Genomic DNA, 13,877 nt, shown 5'->3' with positions numbered 1-13,877 from the left:
TCCAGAATGTCCTCCTAATTATTGACTCGACACCCTACCTTATGTTGTTCCTATCACCTGGAATAATACCCGTTCTCTTACTTTAGGTCATACCCAGTCCATCCTTCAGAGCTGAACACGTGTCCAAAGCTTTACTAATTTTCATTCACAACCAGTTTAGCTGATAGTATTCTTTTTACTGCACTCTTAAAGCACTCGTTTAAATAAACTACTCATTTGTCAAAATAAGACACTGTAATGACAATTATCTTTTCCTTTCTATGTCTGCCTAAGTTGTAAATACTTTGAAGGTAGGAACCGTGACTTTTCTTACTGTGTGATCTCTGTGGTCTTTCAGTTCATTCTTTTTTCACCTTTCCTAGTTTTAACACTCAGGTGCAAGGCTCATATGACTTGATTGGTTTCCCAGACAGTTTTTACATCATCATTAAATTAGTCTTCTTAATGTGTCTCTATGATACATTATAAAAACTCAGCTGTTAATGTTTTTCAAAGAATTTTCTCATATGCTTTTTCTAATTTACCCAATAGTTGTGTGAGTTAAATCCTACCTTGTTAAGTAACTTTTAGGAGCTCTTAACTTACTATAGAGACTATTTCAAGCCAGGCATTTAAAGCATTTCACAATCTGACCCCAACCCTATCTCCCATTGTCCCTGCTATGGGCCATCTCCTTGTCAATCTGGAATACTCATCATCCCCCCACAAAATGTGGTTTCCTTCCTGTGCTTATTCCGTGTCCACTCCCTAACACACCCTCCCTAACATGAACCTGTGCCTCTTAACTGCCATGCCGCGGTTCCTCTCCTGATCACTCGGGTCTGAACTGAGCCTCCTCCTTCTGTGCTCTCTTAAAGTTCTTGGTTTCCATCTCTCGTAAATTCTCAAATACTATGTTGTGTTATAAATATAGTTGAAACGTTTTTATCTTTTTCCTGAAGGTAGGGTCATCATGTCTTACATAATCTTGTAGCTTAGGCATATTTTCTCACATAGTCAATGTGCAAAAAACTATTATTGTCTGAAGGAAAAGAAACATGGTTAGACGGATGAGTCAACTAGCAGTTTAAATGTATTTACAAGGCCTTGACCCTGGATTTAATCCTGTAAAGTGTTATTTACTTTCAGCGTTTTAAATGTTTATTATAGTCATTATATCCAGCATTAATAAATGTTTATTTCAATACCAATGTGGCTTTTTAAAAACCCGATTCAAAATAGATGGACAAGAAGAGAAGAAGCTGACTTCTACAGAGTTGTATCTACGTTTGGAGTGGTGTTTGACCCTGACAGAGGCCAGTTTGATTGGACAAAATTTAGAGCCATGGCTAGGCTGCATAAGAAAACTGATGATAGCTTGGAGAAATACTTGTATGCATTCATGTCTATGTGTCGCAGGGTTTGCCGTCTTCCTTCCAAAGAAGGTAGGTATAAAATTTCTTTTTTTCCTCATTTTGGTCAAAATCAGTAAAATTTTGAAATTTTATTTTTCTTACTATATTTTTTAATCGAATTTATTGGTGTGACATTGGTTAAGAAAGTCAGAAATTTTCAGTGCTGTCTAATTCAATGTCTGCAGTTTTTCAGAATTGTAAATAAACTATATTTGAAGATCCCCCATTCCTTAATCCTGTTAAGATGAGATCTAAAGAGAATCAGGGTACACAGTGAGTTTTTGAGAAGATGGCCAGTGTTTTATTAGATTACTGATTGGGGGAGGTGGAAGATGAAGGATGGCTTTTTTGGTAAATAGCTATAACTTACATTTTTAGTCCATTTTATAGGAGCTATGCTAGAGGGCTTATTTATACGAATAATTTTGCAGGCAATGAGGCCTTCACTCAAAAGACATTTTAAAGACTTTAATAAGATCACCTAGGGCCATCAAAAAAAGAAAGAAAAACCACTAATCACGGGTGCTCGTGGCCCCGTGCAGAGCTGTTCTGAGGTGACTGTCATGGTGTTTGGAGCTGTGGGCAGGTCCTCTGGGGAATGCGGTGTCAGGGGCAGCTGTGCTCGCTCTCTGTCGAGTGTGATTTCTGGCTGCTAAACCCAGTGGCTCCCTGCTCTTACTTCGTAGTGAAAATGTGAATGTCTGATATGAAAGGACTTAACTTCCATGTGAGTTTCTTTCCTTGTCTTGTTTCCTTGCAGATTTGTTGTCAGTCTACTGGACAGAGTAGCCAATCACTTGATTTCCCAAATACCAGATAATTCAGAGTAGATTTTAGTCTACTTTAAGGTCTGTTGTAGCCATAGATGGGTTTTAAATGACAGGTAAGGCACAGTACTGTGTCTCCTACTATTTATAGTTGCCAAGAGGCCCCTCACCCTTTTTTTTGTTGTTGTTAGGTCTTAGTTCTCATCAACAATGTAAAGCTATGTGAATAAATCCATCAATTTTGATTCCAGTTTTAAAAGAAAAGGGAAAGGGTTAATTACTAAAAGATGATTGAAAAAGTAGCTTTTTCTTGTTAGAAATGTGGATGAGGGTTCACTCAGTTACCCAAACTTCCTCAGTTCACAGTGTCCTTAATGTCTCAGAAATTTTTCACAGACCTGAGGCCTTAGAGTTCTGTTTAAGGCATAATTAGGTCCAAACAACTTAGTAAGTTTCTATGTTTTAAATGTAATGTGATCCCGATAAAAATACCCTATAAAGTTGTAAAAAAATTTTTTTCTAGGTCCTAGCAATCTAGTAATAGTTTTGAAAATGTGGCATAAATTGAATGAATAGCAATACTTGTATTTTTTAAATAGCCATAGTTACTTAGTAATTAGATGTGTGCATCTGTTTGGTGCTGTACAGCTTCTCAAATCTTGGAAGTAGAATGGACTCCCACTCTTATTTGCTGTTCCGTATTGATTTTTGCGTAGCCCATGATTTCTTTTTAACTTGTTATTTTGAATCACTTTGAGATTTTCAAAAAAAATTGCAGAAACCATTCATGGAGTGTCTATATATCTCTCGCTTTGCCAGTATCTCTGCTCACAAAGATATGACCTCATCAAAAAAATAAATGTATCATGTTAAAACTGAGCCATCTAAAGCTAGTTCATGGGTGATTGAGAAATGTCCCTGTGATTCCCTCAAGTTAAGAAAGCCTTTGGTGTCCCTATGAGTTCATGGCAATGCCTTGAGTTACCTCGGTGCAGTTAAACAAGTGTATACTTCCATTTGTTTGTGGGGCACTGTTCAGCAGTTTTAATTTATATTTATAAGTGAGTTCAAGTAAATTTTTCTTGTTGATTAAGACACAGAATAGTAAGGCATGGTTCATAGGGAATTTCATAAAAATAAATTTCCTATTTATATTACCAGGTTGAATGCTTCCAAAAATTCGTAATGTTTTACTTACTTTGTGTACATCTAAGTTATATATATTATAGGACTTTTAGTTTCTCATTTAAAACACATTTCTCATTTAAGAATACTTAAAAGAAATTATGGAAACTATACAATGATATTGAATAGAGGTATATTTTAGAAGTTGCATTATTTGTTTTGAATCTCTAATGAAGTACTTTTCAGGTTAATGTTTTTGTTCTGTTTCAATGCAGAATTGGTGGATCCAAATATTTTTATTCAGCCAATCACAGAAGAACGTGCTTCTAGGACTTTGTATCGCATTGAACTTCTAAGGAAAGTAAGGGAACAGGCCCTCCGCCATCCACAATTGTTTGAACGTTTGAAACTTTGCCATCCAAATCCAGACTTACCCGTCTGGTGGGAATGTGGCCCTCATGATAGGGACTTGCTTATTGGAGCCGCTAAACACGGGGTGAGCCGAACAGACTATCACATCCTTCGTGACCCTGAACTCTCATTTATGGCAGCACAGCGGAACTACAGTCAAAGTAAAATGGCTCACTCAAGGACCTCCACCCCACTCTTACAGCAATATCAAGTTGCACTTTCTGCCTCTCCTCTTACCTCTTTACCTAAGCTCCTAGACGCTAAAGGTATTACTCTAGAGGATATTAAAGTTAAAAGTGAAAACCTTAAAGAGGAGCCTCAGTCTTCTGAAGAAGAGTCCATGTCTTCTGATGAAACCAGGACACTAATAAAGTCTGAGCCAGTCAGCCCAAAGAATGGCGTTTTACCACAGGCTGCCGGAGACCAGAAATCTGGTGGAAAAGGTGAAGCAGACAGACGCATGGTTGCAGCCAGAACAGAACCCCTAACTCCAAACCCAGCTTCTCACAAACAGCGCATCCACAAAAGAGGGTCAGAATCTAGTTCAGATTCTGACTCTGACTCCGAGAGGTCCTCCTGTTCTTCCAGATCATCTTCTTCCTCGTCTTCCTCCTCCTCTTGTTCCCACTCTCGATCAGGCTCCAGTTCTTCTTCATCCTCCTCTTGTTCTTCAGCATCATCTTCATCCTCCTCTTCCTCTTCCTCCTCCTCATCATCCTCTTCATCTTCATCAGAAGAAAGTGACAGTGAAGAAGAGGAAGTTCAAAAGCAAGGTATCTGCATAAAGCTTTGTTGCTGTTTTAAGACAAGATCACAAGTGAGAAAGAAAGGAATTGGTTCCAATACCTTAAGCTTGTTTAAAATTATTAGCTAAAATTTTATGCCTACAGATTTTCTTAGAGAATCACTATTGAAAAGGAAACTAAAATTACTGGTACAGGCTTTCTATTTACCATGTTTTGCCATGTATAATGTGCTCCCATGTATAACGTGCACCTACATTTTGTGTGCACTATACACTGGATTATTATGCCCATGGTATGTAATCATTATACCCATGTATAATGTGCATCCTTGTTCTTCCCTCAAAAATTTGGGCAAAAAGTGCTCATTATACATGGCAAACTGTGGTAATGTTCAAGGCATTGCCAAATGAATTCATCAGAGGAATTAAGAGATTTTATGCAAAATTTTTATTTCTTTGTGATTGCCTTAAATTTAGTATTATAGTTTTACTGGAACGAGTTGGTTAGTGAACCAATGAAGACAATATTCTGTAACAGCCACCAGGATTCTATGATTAAGCAGTCAGACCAATAAGAATGTCATAGGCCCTGCTTGGCAGCTGCCACTCGGGAAGGTACAGGAGAGAGTGTACCGCGTGTCAGCAGAGGAGTGGGGGTGGTCCTGTCCTGCAGGCGTCCCTGCAGCAGTCCAGTTCAGCAGCAAGTGAGTTACCATCCAGGGGGCCAACTCTGCACTCTGGCTTAAGGAACCACCATGCCTCGTGGGTGCCAAGATCTCCTGTAACAGCTCCATAGTCATAAATTTCAGGATTGCCACATGGAAAATGCCCAATTAATAAAAGTCTTCTACTTAGAGAGTTACAGTATCTCATCAGGTACTTATGATTGTCTCAGTCCAGAGGCATTCTGTCAATCAGGAGGTTAGCTCTTTCAGGGAAACTGACCTCGAGAATCAAATTTGTATGCCTAAAAGGATGTTCTGTTAACCTTTTGCCCTAGACTCCTTAATGCCATTTATTTTGCTTTAATGCTGATCTTTAAAATAATGAGTATTGTATTCTAGGTGAATTTTTCCTTTTTTTACCTTTTCATTTTCAAATATATCGGAATAATTATGAGATTTGAAGTATATGTAAAACTGTTTTGTGCAGTCTCTCTTAAACAGTTACAATCGTTCTCAGCAGAAGTTACCCCTCACATGAAAGCCTATGATGAAGAAAGTGTTGCGTCACTGAGCACGACCCAGGATGAGACCCAGGACAGCTTCCAGATGAACAATGGAACCCCAGAGTCAGCTTATATCTTACAGGGAGGATATATGCTGGCAGCTTCATATTGGCCAAAAGTAAGTGAATGGTTACTTGTTGAAATAGGTCATTTTTTTAGTATTTTTCTATGTGGCTTTATTATGTAGAAAAACAGGTCACTGTAAAATGTCGGATGACATTTTGATGTCAGCATTAACCGTATCAATTATTACTGCCGAATAAATTAGATCTACTTAAATGTATGTTTTTCAACAAAACCTTATAATGTTTAGAATAAAAGATACTGAATGCTTATGTTCGTAAACAAATTAATATTTAGTGCTTCTTTATGAAATAAGTGCTTTCAACTGAATCTCCTTCGAGAAATTAATCGTAGCAAGCAGTGACCTGTGGTGGGTGGGGGGAAGCCATTTAAGTGCATTTATATTCAGTGGTGGGAGTTCAGGTTGGAGTAATACAGTTCTTCCAGTGTGTGACTCAGCTAGTATTTACCTTTAGGGGTGAGGTTAGGAACAGAGAACTCTTTTATGTACTTCTCTATTATTTGAATTCTTTACAAGGAACCTGTATTTTGTAATTATAAATATAAAAGTATGGAAAAGCATCTTTATAATATTTTTAACTTCCACCAATGGGAACTTATACTTGATAACTTCTTACAGAATTGTAATATGAGTGTGAGAATACCTATGCATACCAAATAAATATACACATATTGTGAGGGTTAGACCCATCGAGGCTTGTAGCCGTTTGCTGTCCAAAGACCTGGCCTAATTATTAAAATTACACTCTGATGTGGTGTGCTTTTCCAGGATCGTGTGATGATCAACCGGTTGGACAGTATCTGTCAAACGGTTCTGAAAGGGAAGTGGCCTTCAGCTAGAAGAAGTTACGACGCCAACTCAGTGGCTTCTTTCTATACCACAAAGCTGCTGGACAGCCCTGGCGCGGCCACAGAGCGTAGTGAGCCCAGTGTGGCCACTCCTCCGGGTGCTGGTGTGCAAGAAGAACATGATCAGTCAGCACAGATGTCAAAGGTGAAGAAGCATGTGCGAGAAAAGGAGTTTACAGTGAAAATCAAAGACGTATGTTTATTTTTATTGCCCTAGGGCTGATTGCGATTGTGGTGTGCAGCATGCTTTTCCTGCAAATGGCTGCCTGCTCTTACTCTTACTTCCTTCACATACTTGTTCTCTGGTATCTGGATTATTCTCCTTTTGATATCCAGGTTATTAAACTTGAATATTCTACTAGAGGGATCATCATTAAGTATGTTTCTCTACCTATACTTCTGACAAAGTCCTTCTCCTGATCGAGATGCTTTCTTAAACAGTGTGACAGTTTCTGATTGTTTGGGTTCTTCTGTATAATCTTTCAATGGTATGTCAGTGCACTTTCCGTTTTAAACATTTAGCATGCCCTGTTTTTGGTAACCTTTCATTTTTTCTGTATGGTTTTTTAAGCAAAACTGATTACTCACTATCTGGAATGTCATTTGAATAATGTACATAGGGATGAATTTCCAAAGCTGAATGTGTTACAGTGTATTGGTCATGTGAAAAACTTTGTTTTGCTCATGAAAGTGTATATACTACCTGGATATTTTAAAATTTAAGATAGAAATTTTAATATACATCATAGACAATGATTTAATGTTTTCTTCAACTGATTTATGAGCAAACGAGAACTGAATGATTCAGGGTTTCTACTCCACTTTTTCTAAATAAAACACTTCTCTTCATATCCTGCAATGAGGTTTTTAACATTGTTCCTTTCTTAATAATGGTGCTCGTTTCACAGGAAGGTGGTTTGAAGTTGACATTTCAGAAGCAAGGGCTCACTCAGAAAAGACCGTTTGACAGTGAAGACTGTGCTCCGGGGCAGCAGCAGTACCTCGCCCGACTTCGGGAGCTCCAGAGTGCGTCTGACAGCGGCCTCGCCAACTTCCCCAAATCTGTGCCAGTGTCAGGTGAATGTGCTGGTAATCACTGCTGTCGCATGAAATACACTCCTGTCATTTCCAGACTTCTTTTATTGACGCTTGTAATAAAAAACTCATTGGTCCTTTAATGTTGTAATAAGCTCTCTTAAATCTATAATTAATATAATTTTTAATGTAAATAAATATTGGAACTTTGAATATGACATTAAAGCACAGAGGCCAATTTAGTTTGGGGAGCTTATATATTTGGGTGAAAATATCATTTTATGAAGTAGCTTTATTCAGATAAAAGCTCAAATAGCATTTTAATATAAAAACAGATTATAAATTTAAAGAAAAATACCTAAGTCACAAATTAATGCTAATTTTTGATAGAGGAAGTTAAAATGAGCAGTTTAAGAAAGACTTTAGAGACTGTGTAGTCCAGGTAGCTACAAGATACAGAAATGGTTTATGAGTAATCCCTGAAAGGTAGTCTTTCGTTCTCATGGACTACGTGCAGAAACAAGATTGCGACTAGAGAGACATTTGTGTGAGGTCAGAGCCTGCTTAGGAAAGGTGGGTCTACATTATGGACAGTATCACAAAGTGAGCTTGGGAGGGGTTGGGGTTAGTGGTCATGAAGGAAAGGGGATTGATGTAACACATTTCATTCATATTAGAATAGGATGTCATGAGAAGTTCTTATAAAATGAAATAGTATTTTTAAAAGTGATACTTTAAGAAGTCTATTACTACAGCTAAAATGTACTACAAAAGTATTTTTGAAAGAATTTTAAAATCAGGTAATAATTCATTAATCTGATTATAATAAAATTTACTACATGGGCATAAAGCTTTTATATGCAAAAAATGATTTTAATCATTATAATTAGTTATTCCTTACCATATGAATTAAGGTACCTTTTTGGAACTGAGATGTAGGAAGGTAAGTGATTTCTATAAGGTTCCACAGCCAGCCAAAGTACAACGCTTCTTTCAGGGATACACAGACCTTGCTCAAAAAATTGTCCTTGAGTGATTGAAAATGTATTTTATACTACAGCTGTGAATCATCTTAAATAGAGCTCATTCTAAGTAATAATTTCTTTCAAAAAGAATTCTAGAATGTATAGTGCTCTTAAAGGAAAGGAATTATGTCTTACTCATATTTGAACAGTGATAATACCCTGTACATAGCTATTTGATGAATATTTATTGACATGACTGAATACGTGGAACTATTTCACCCATACATCATTTTTTAAATTAGTTTTAGAGAGAGGGAGAGAGAAATTCAGAGAGAGACAGATTGTTGTTATTCTACTTATTTATATCATTGGTTAATTCTTGTATTGCCGTGACCAGGGAATCGAACCTACAACCTTGGCATATTGGGACACTAATGAACTGAGCTACCTGGCCAGGGCTCATTTACACGCCTTTCAAACACTTTTTTTTAATGGAGTTCCTACTCCAATGAGCAATTGAGAAAGGTCAGTTTAATTTGATAACTAAACAGTTAGTGGTGATCTTCAAGAAAATACATTAAGTAGGCTGGAGCAGAATGGACTATTGGAAACTGAGGAATGAGTTCATTACAGTGAAGAGGAACGCAATGGAGACAAACCTTTCAAACATTTTAGAAGTTGTAGGAAGTCCAGAAGAAGTTTATTTTATGTTCATTTGAGTTAGGCCGTGTTTTTAAGTTGAGATGAATCTAATACAGAACAAGACTTTCAGCACCAGAGAGCAAAAATAAATTATAAAACACACTTTTAGAAAAGGTAGGAATAAATGGGTCCAAAGAAAAGGGAAAGGTTTGTCTTATACACGAGAAAGGCATCCTTCTCTCTCTGATAGGGGAAGGGAGCGAAGATAAGTGAATATCTGGGGGATGGGGGGAATTGAGTAAATAAAAGTTGAGTGAGGTCTAAATTACAGTTCTCCAAGTTTTTAAATGACAAGTCAGTGGAGTTTTCTGTCTTACAAATTGCTTGATTTAAGACACGTAAAATAGAAATGACACTTCCATAAATTTAGAAAAATGTTTGCTTTTGCTGTTTAAGAACTAGGTTTTTATCACTGGCATTTTTAATTTGATTAGGTACTTCCATTCAGTCTACCCTTGGTGCCAATGGAGTTATATTAGACAACCAGCCTGTAGTGAAAAAAAGGCGGGGGAGGAGGAAGAATGTAGAAGGTGTCGACATCCTCTTTTTTAACAAAAATAAACCACCTAACCACGTAAGTAAAACTGTATTTGAAAACTGCTGATCCTTGCATGCAAAATTCTACACATGAAAACATATGTTGCTGTTTTGTGACTGTTTTGTAGAATAATAATTAGGAAATTAGAAGTACCCTCATTCACCGCCTCTCAGTAGAATTTAACACTGGCCAAGATGCGTGAAAATTTTACAACTGGAAGATTTTGCAGATTTTTAAACAATTTTTTTTTTGCTCTTCAAGAAGAATTCCTTTATTGGAACAAAATTAGAATAATAAAGCATGGATATAAAATTTTCATTTGGTGTTTTTCTCCAGGTTACTTTGGGCTTAGCCACCTCCCAGGTTACTGCAGGGATAAACCCAGCACTGTCATATTCTCAACCTCAAGGGGTTCCTGACACAGAAAGCCCGGTTCCAGTTATTCATCTGAAAGATGGAACAAGGCTTGCAGGCGATGATGCACCGAAGAGAAAGGATTTGGAAAAATGGCTTAAGGAGCACCCAGGTTATGTGGAAGATTTAGGAGCCTTTATTCCTGTAGGTGTTCCTTCACAAATCTTGATATATGTTATTTCTGTGATTTATCAAACCTATAATGATGAAGCTTAAATTCTCATCCACTTATATTAAATATGTATTCTGCCCAAGACTTAGAAAAACTAGCCAAAAAATTGGTACAATCGTTCCCGTGATATAATACAGTGTCGTTTTCTTTTGTTCCATTCTGTATTCAAGTGTTTAACAAGAAAAATCACCTTTGATAATATAGAATACTGTGTTAGATCTAGTGCAGGTTGTATAGGTATAAAACTTTCAGGCCTTTCTTTCAAGGAAGTTATTTTAAAATAATAATAATGGTCATGGTAAACATTTGTTGAGACTTAGCTGTGTGCCTGGCATTATACTTAACATGTATTATCTCATTAAAACTCCTAACAACTTTATCAGACTGGCATTGTTAGAACTATCTTACAGATAAAGAAATTTCAAGTAGCTAATGTCTTAATTTCAGTATTTAAACTCCTACCCTTAAGCTCTTTGTCAGGTTATAAGAATATAGCTTCTGTGTCTCTCCAGATGCACAGTTAGTTACATTAATCAAAGATGAGAATCATTATAATTCATTTGCATTTTCCTTATATTCTGAAATACTACTCACTATCTTATGAGCATTTGGCTTTTCTCACTCACAGAAATTTATTGTTCCATTTTGCAGTACTTTACTCTGAGGTGCTGATGTGCCAAATGTTGTGTCCATCTCCCCTGGCATTTCTCGGATAGGCTTAGGAGAGGAAGGCATGTTCTCGGTGTCAGGACATTGGCGGGCCTGTTCCATCTGCGTCCGCTAGGAATGTTAAATGGTAACTCAGTGTGAGCTGCCTACTACCGTGTGAGCTACAGCTGCTGCTTCTCCTTCTCCAATCCATAAATAATGGCAGGGCACTTCTTATTTTCTTTAATCAGAAAAATAAGTCCTGCGTATCTGGGAGATCACGCTGCCAGACAAACCCCCACGGGGCCAGTGGAGGCCAGGATCCTCATGCGCAAGCGCGGTAGGGGCTGGCCTGGAGACCATGGGCACCTCCAAGGGTGGGGCCAGCACTGGAACCCTATGAGTATGTCCCGTTCACCTTTGTATCCCAAGCTCTTAGCGTATAATTCCCAATACTTAGCTCCCTGTAAATATTTATTCAGCCTGTGACTAAAAAATGAAAATCTTCTGAAGTCTAAAAAATATTATATAAATGCAAAGTAATTATTAACAGAAAAAAAATAATTACCTTTATTTAGATTGAAAGGGATCTGGGGTGGGGTGGGAGAAAAGGCATACAACGGTAATTGAATAACAATAAACAGGAGCTACTATAAAGGACACAAGGACAAAATCAAGGGGGAGGGTAGAGGTGGGAGAGGGAGGTGGGATTGGCTGGAGTGGGGTGGGGAGGGATGGGGAGAAAATGCAGAAATTGTAACTGAATAAAAATTTTAAAACATTTAAAAAAAAAAAAAAAAAGAAAGGGAAATGCACAAGCTCCAGTGCTTAGAATGGGACTGCGTCTATAACGCACAGGGCCCGGACAGTGCGCGGCCTGTTTCATTGTGGGTGGGAGGGTAATAACATGGGCATAATAGTTTATAGTTTTATTTTGAACATTTCACTCAAAATGTCATATGGAGTGCTTGAGTGTGATATTGTTATGTTACAGAATTACATGCTTACGATCTTGTAATAAAGGGGCATTATTTGTGTCAGACCCAATATATTTTAATATATTTGTGTCTAATATATATTTAGTTTCATATTTTACAAGAAATAGCCTACTAGTCTAAAACGGAGATCCTTGAGCTTAGTTTCCGAATTCTCATACCCTAATTTTCCTCAAAGGCTGACACAAACTTTATTTTATTCCATTTTTTTTTTTTTAAGAGCCAAATAAAGCTCTTAAAAGTCTGAGGGGAGGGTTTTCACTAATCTGATGGGCAATCATGGAATGAACTTTGCAGTTCTAAAAATAATGAGAATTGTTAGTTCAACACAATAACTTCTTAACAGGTTATACATTAATATTCATGTAATCAGTAAATTTTTATTGAGTATCTACTGTGTGTTAGTTGCTATTTTAAGGGATTGAGGATAAAACAGGGAACAGTATAAAGTTCTTGTCCTTGTGGCACTTACACTGTCCTAAAGGGTTCTCATACCTTTCTTTTATCACTGCAAAGGGATCTTTATTAATTTTTTTAACTTATGTTTATTTATTATTTTTTCCTGCAAATAAACTTTATTTCATAATGTTTTATATAACTTTGTTGTTAAGATTTTAATAACATTTTTGAAGGTGGCATTTATTATAGTAATGAATATGAAACTATAATTAGTTTGATTTCCCAAGGATACTTTACATTAACAATTTCTTGGATCTCATGTTGTATTATGATATATTTATAACTAAATAATTATTACATGGTATATATACTGTAACAGAAGTATGTATAAAATGCCATGGAAGCAGATAAAAGAATAATTACTCTGTAGAAGAGTAAAGTATTTGGGGTAAGATGGAAGAAAAATAGAGCTGACATATGACTGACGGATGATAAAAAGAACTAGTGGGCATTTGGCCAGGTTATCACAAGACGAGGATATTCTAGGCATAATAAAACAATCACGAAGGGAGTTAAATGAGGATAGGAGTACAAGGTATATTCATAAAACAGTGACTAGTCTGACACTCCAAATTATGCGCAGGAATTTGTGGGGTAATAGTAACTGGACGGAAAAGGTTGAACTAGGGCCCTGGCTTTGATGGGACTGGTAGGCCACGCTCAAGTCTGAGCATGTCTCTTGGAATGTTCTGATTGGTTGGAAACAGTACAAATGTCAGGCCTTGCTTTGCTGACAATTGCAGAGGTAACCAGCATGATTTGATGGAAAGAATTTTTATGAGAATTTTTGTTGCCAGAAATAGTCACTTGCTAGCTGCATGACCTTGAGGGAGATAAAGGTCTTTGAACCTGGAGTCTCATTTGTAAAATAAGAGTAAGCCCTGGCTGGTGTGGCTCAGTGGGTTGAGCTCTGGCCTGGGAACTGAAGGGTTGCTGGTTTGGTTCCTGGTCAGGGGACATGCCTGGCTTTTGGGCCCCAGTAGGGGACACGTGAGAGGCAACCTACATTGATGTTTCTCTCCCGCTCTTCCTCTCTCCCTCCCCCTCTCTCTAAAAAGAAATACATAAAAATTTTTCAAAGAATAATGTCTTTGAGTATTGTGAAGATTGTGAGAAGAGATGAGAAAGTCTGTCAGTGAGATGAATAAAAATGAAAAAGCCACACATACAAATTGTGTCAGAGCCCACAGAAAATCTGATGTTACTTACAGGTGAAGTTTATCAGGAGAAGCAAAGAACTCTTCAGTTTAGAGGAAGCTGCCCCAGCATTATGGGTAACTTCTTCAAACAGCACTGTAGGAACATGGGAATCTTCAAGGTCATTTAAAGAAGCAACTAGCAGTGTC

General features: G+C 37.3%; 1 protein-coding gene across 17 annotated transcripts in view; it reads left to right on the top strand.

Moving 5' to 3' along the window:
• CHD9 (chromodomain helicase DNA binding protein 9) overlaps positions 1–13,877 on the top strand; it is a 116,442-nt gene that overhangs the window by 92,637 nt on the left and 9,928 nt on the right. For 5 of the 17 annotated variants that reach the window (XM_053915956.1, XM_053915957.2, XM_053915955.2 and 2 more), the window contains 7 exons: positions 1,222–1,424; positions 3,562–4,470; positions 5,625–5,788; positions 6,524–6,796; positions 7,512–7,680; positions 9,740–9,879; positions 10,180–10,401. In XM_053915956.1, the coding sequence (XP_053771931.1) occupies positions 1,222–1,424; positions 3,562–4,470; positions 5,625–5,788; positions 6,524–6,796; positions 7,512–7,680; positions 9,740–9,879; positions 10,180–10,401 (2,080 nt within the window). Of the gene's footprint in view, positions 1–1,221; positions 1,425–3,561; positions 4,471–5,594; positions 5,789–6,523; positions 6,797–7,511; positions 7,693–9,739; positions 9,880–10,179; positions 10,402–13,877 lie in introns of all 17 variants that reach the window. The other 12 variants (XM_053915964.2, XM_053915958.2, XM_053915967.1 and 9 more) reach the window with 6 other exon arrangements.

This window comes from Desmodus rotundus, chromosome 12, assembly GCF_022682495.2.
Source record: "Desmodus rotundus isolate HL8 chromosome 12, HLdesRot8A.1, whole genome shotgun sequence".
Taxonomy (NCBI): Eukaryota; Metazoa; Chordata; class Mammalia; order Chiroptera; family Phyllostomidae; genus Desmodus; species Desmodus rotundus.
This window is presented reverse-complemented; position numbering and strand designations above follow the sequence as displayed.